The 3,708-nt window shown below is 30.8% G+C and overlaps 2 protein-coding genes across 2 annotated transcripts in view; one reads left to right on the forward strand and one right to left on the reverse strand.

The window, feature by feature from the left end:
- The window catches only part of LOC108574644 (E3 ubiquitin-protein ligase RBBP6-like), a 14,435-nt gene extending 12,037 nt beyond the window's left edge, over nucleotides 1–2,398 (forward strand). The window contains 2 exon segments of the mRNA XM_017937269.1: nucleotides 27–1,095; nucleotides 1,097–2,398. Of these exon segments, the coding sequence (XP_017792758.1) occupies nucleotides 27–1,095; nucleotides 1,097–2,398 (2,371 nt within the window).
- An 836-nt stretch (nucleotides 2,399–3,234) lies between these two features.
- The window catches only part of LOC108574634 (lisH domain-containing protein FOPNL-like), a 768-nt gene continuing 294 nt past the window's right edge, over nucleotides 3,235–3,708 (reverse strand). The window contains exons 2-3 of the mRNA XM_017937254.1: nucleotides 3,459–3,668; nucleotides 3,235–3,371 (exon numbers count right to left, since the gene is read on the reverse strand). Of these exons, the coding sequence (XP_017792743.1) occupies nucleotides 3,235–3,371; nucleotides 3,459–3,668 (347 nt within the window). The remainder of the gene's footprint in view (nucleotides 3,372–3,458; nucleotides 3,669–3,708) is intronic.

Genomic DNA, 3,708 nt, shown 5'->3' on the forward strand with positions numbered 1-3,708 from the left:
TTATAAAATTATTATTATTATTAAAGTTACAGAGATGAAAGAGATCGTCACAGACAAGACGATAAAAATCGTCCTCGTGAAAAAGACAGACGCGAACGAGATTATGAATCTGAAAAGGACAGAGATCGACATGAACGTTATGAAAGACGTTCTATGGAAAGGAAGAAAAATAGAAAAAGTCCAACACCTTATTCACAGAAATCTAGGACGGATACAAAGGATGTATCACCTGAACGTATAAAGAAGAAAGATCATGAAGAAAGGAATGAAGAAAAGAAGAAGGAAAAGAAGATTAAAGAAAAGAAAAAGAAGAAAGATGATGAGAAAGAAAAGAAAAAGAAAAAGAAAAAAGAAAAGAAATCAGGTCAGAAAGAGATTGCAAAAGATGAATCTACCAAATCAACTGAACATGAAGAATTGGTAATAGAAAACAAACAGGAAAGCATGTCACCCACAAAAACTGATGTTCTGAAACCTGGTAATGAAGATGAAAACATTGATAATAGGATAGTTTGTATTCCTGCCGAAAATACTATGGAAGACTCAATTAAAGAAGAATTCGAGGATAAATCTTTAGCCATGAATCCAGAGCCTCCAGAATTCCATGAAGATAGTCCAGGAAGAATTGATCATACAGAATTTGGAACAAATCCACCTAATCCAAATTTCAAGCCAATTCCAGAATTAAAGTCTGAAATCAAACCCATTGATAGTCTTTACAGTGGACTAGATGATGCAGAAATAAATACGGTAATTACAGAAAAGTATTCTTTATTATCAGAAAATGATACAGAAGACAAAACTACTTTATTAGAAGAAAAGTCTCCAAAGAAAGACGAATTCTTAGCACCAATGCCTGAACTTTCTAAATGGGAAAGAGATGATACAACAGAAAAAGCAGATGAAGTATGTGAATCACCTGTAGAGAAAATACCAATAGATGAACCCAAATCTACAAAAGTAGTTACATCAGAAGTACTAAAAAGAGCAGAAAATGCAATTTTTCAAAAAGCCATTAATGCTATTAGACCTATTGAGATTAAGAAAATAAGTGAAAGTAGAAAAGTACTGTATCAAAATCCAGAACCTAAAGTACAGAAACGTAGAAATTACAGAACCAGTGAAGAAAGCCAAATTGGACAGAACAAAATTCAAACCAGTACCAGAAACATATTCACCTACGAGACTTTCTGCAAAAGAAAGACTAGGTGAAAAAGTGGAAGAAAATAAAGAAAGAAAAATGAGCCCTATTAAAAGCTTTTTAGATAGACGTGAAACAAAGGGTGAAAATCAATCTAGAAGTCGATCTCCTAGAAGTAGTAGGGATAAGAGAATTTCTCCATTGTTAGATAGACGCGTTGATTCGTCATTATCCATGCCAGGAAACGAACGAAAAGTATTCCTTGATGATAGAAAACGAGATAATAAGGATCGAGGTGACCGTTCGAAAGATAGAAATGACTTCAGAAGTGACCGGCATGACATAAGATCAGAAAGAGATCCAAGGATCGATTCTAGAGGGGATTTCAGGTCAACTCGTAATGATTCTAAAGAAAATAGGATGGATAAAGACAGAGAAAAAGATAGAGATAGAGAGAGAAGGGAAAGAACACCATCTTGTACATTTAAGAGAAATGAAATTCCAAAGATAAGTCTTTTGAAAGGCAGAGAGGAAGAAGATGATAGACGTAGGGATAAGAAAGCAAAAGAAGATAAGAAAAGAAAGAAAGAGCATCGAAGTAGAAGTAAATCCAAAGAACATAAGAAACGAAAAGAAAAGAAACATAAAAAAGATAAAGATAAAAACTTAGAGAAGAAGCAAAAGCATAAAGAAAACGTTGCTTTAAAAGATAAACTCGAAAGTAATGAAATTAAAATAAATTACGAAAATCCTGAACCCTCAGCTGCAGAATCTGTAAAGAAGCAAAGGAAAAACCCAAGGCTTGTGTCTGATCGTAAGCGTAGTATGCTTGATGAAGCTAGTTTCGAACCTGATTATAGCGCTTCAGATTCAGAATCGGACGGAGAAGATGGCAAAGTGGTCCCATTACCTGCTAAAAAGCTCAAACTCGATGACCACCCAGACATGGATAAGGAAATAGACATAAAATCTCTTAAAAAACGATCAAAATCTACGAGTAGCGAAGATTCATCTAGTAGCTCAGACAGTTCAACTACCGATTCCGATAGTTCGGACGAATCACACAAGAAGAAGAAAAAGAAACATAAGAAACATAAGAAGAAGAAATCTATGAAGAAAGACAGTAGTTCCGATTCGGATTCTTATTCAGATTCGTCGGAAACAAGTAGTGACGAAGAAAAACACAAAAAGAAATCAAAAAAGTCAAAGAGTAAAAATAAACAAGCAAAGAAAAAGAAAAAATCAAAGCACAAATGACATCACTAGATGTCTGTAATATTTTAAAAGTGAATTCTGACAGTAACTTTTCTTTGTGAATGCTTTTTAATGTAAGATTCTCAAGCAGAGTTATTTACAATTGTATGCATCAAACTGAGATTGTTATCTGATATCTATAAAACAATGTAGACAATTTATTCTATATTTACAATATTATAACAATGTTCAAGGTTAATTTGAACAGACATTATTGGTTACTTATTACTAATGGTCAATATTTTTGGGGGATTGAAAAATTTAACAAAATAAGAATGGGCAAACAAAGTATGACATTTAACTTGTTATATTTAATTTTGAAACGTTATTAAGGCCTTTACATGTTACAATTCCACCTCTAAAATGCTGTAAGTAAATTCATTACAATAAATGATGTACATTATAGCATTCAGTAGATAATATCTTTAAGAAATCTGATACAATACTTTTAGAGGACAACAGTAGTAATATTTAAGATCTCCAATATCTCAACATTATATTGTACTTTCGTAATGTAATGTCAATATGTACAAGACGTCATGAAATAAAAAGACGAAATTCTTTTAATTTATCCTTGTTCTCGTTTTATAACACACAAAGTGTTTAATAACAAATATTAAACATGGTTTATTTTACAAAATTATACATAACTTCATTGTATAAAATTGTTTTATATAAAGCACAGAAGTCTAAGTATGTTACAAACATTTTTATTCCATTATAGAATGAAGGTTTTTAAAATTTGTACATTTTTTGTTCACTCGTAACACAGAATATTTAGTACTGACAATTTTTTATATTTTTATGTTCATATTATCCTTGAATATAATTTTACATATTTATGTATTTCTTAAATTCTTAAATGTTTCTATGATATTACACAGCAGTGGTAAATTTATACTGCTTTCACTTTCCTTTAGCCCTAAACTTTGCAGTAACAAAGATCTATCAAGAGGTTGTTTTGATAAATCACACTCTGAAACATAAATTTAATTTTTTAATGTTTTATGAACATTGATGTCTCTGATACATTACATTGTATATGAAAAATAATGTTAAGTACCTGAAATAAATACTGTGGAACTGTATTTATATCCCATCCAATCTAAATATTCTCGAATAAGTTCATTTAAAAATATTATATCTAAAGGAGGTTTTGGGAATTGTGTTTTATTTCCTTTAGTTGAATTATCTAATAATTTTATAACTTCTGTACGCATTTCAGCTTTTATACGGCCCAAATTTCCATCTGTTTTAAGTGATTCTTTTACTGCTGTACGTATAAATGTATTAATGAATTAAAAAAAGAAAAA

This window comes from Habropoda laboriosa, unplaced genomic scaffold (assembly GCF_001263275.1).
Source record: "Habropoda laboriosa isolate 0110345459 unplaced genomic scaffold, ASM126327v1 scaffold175, whole genome shotgun sequence".
In the NCBI taxonomy this organism is placed as follows: domain Eukaryota; kingdom Metazoa; phylum Arthropoda; class Insecta; order Hymenoptera; family Apidae; genus Habropoda; species Habropoda laboriosa.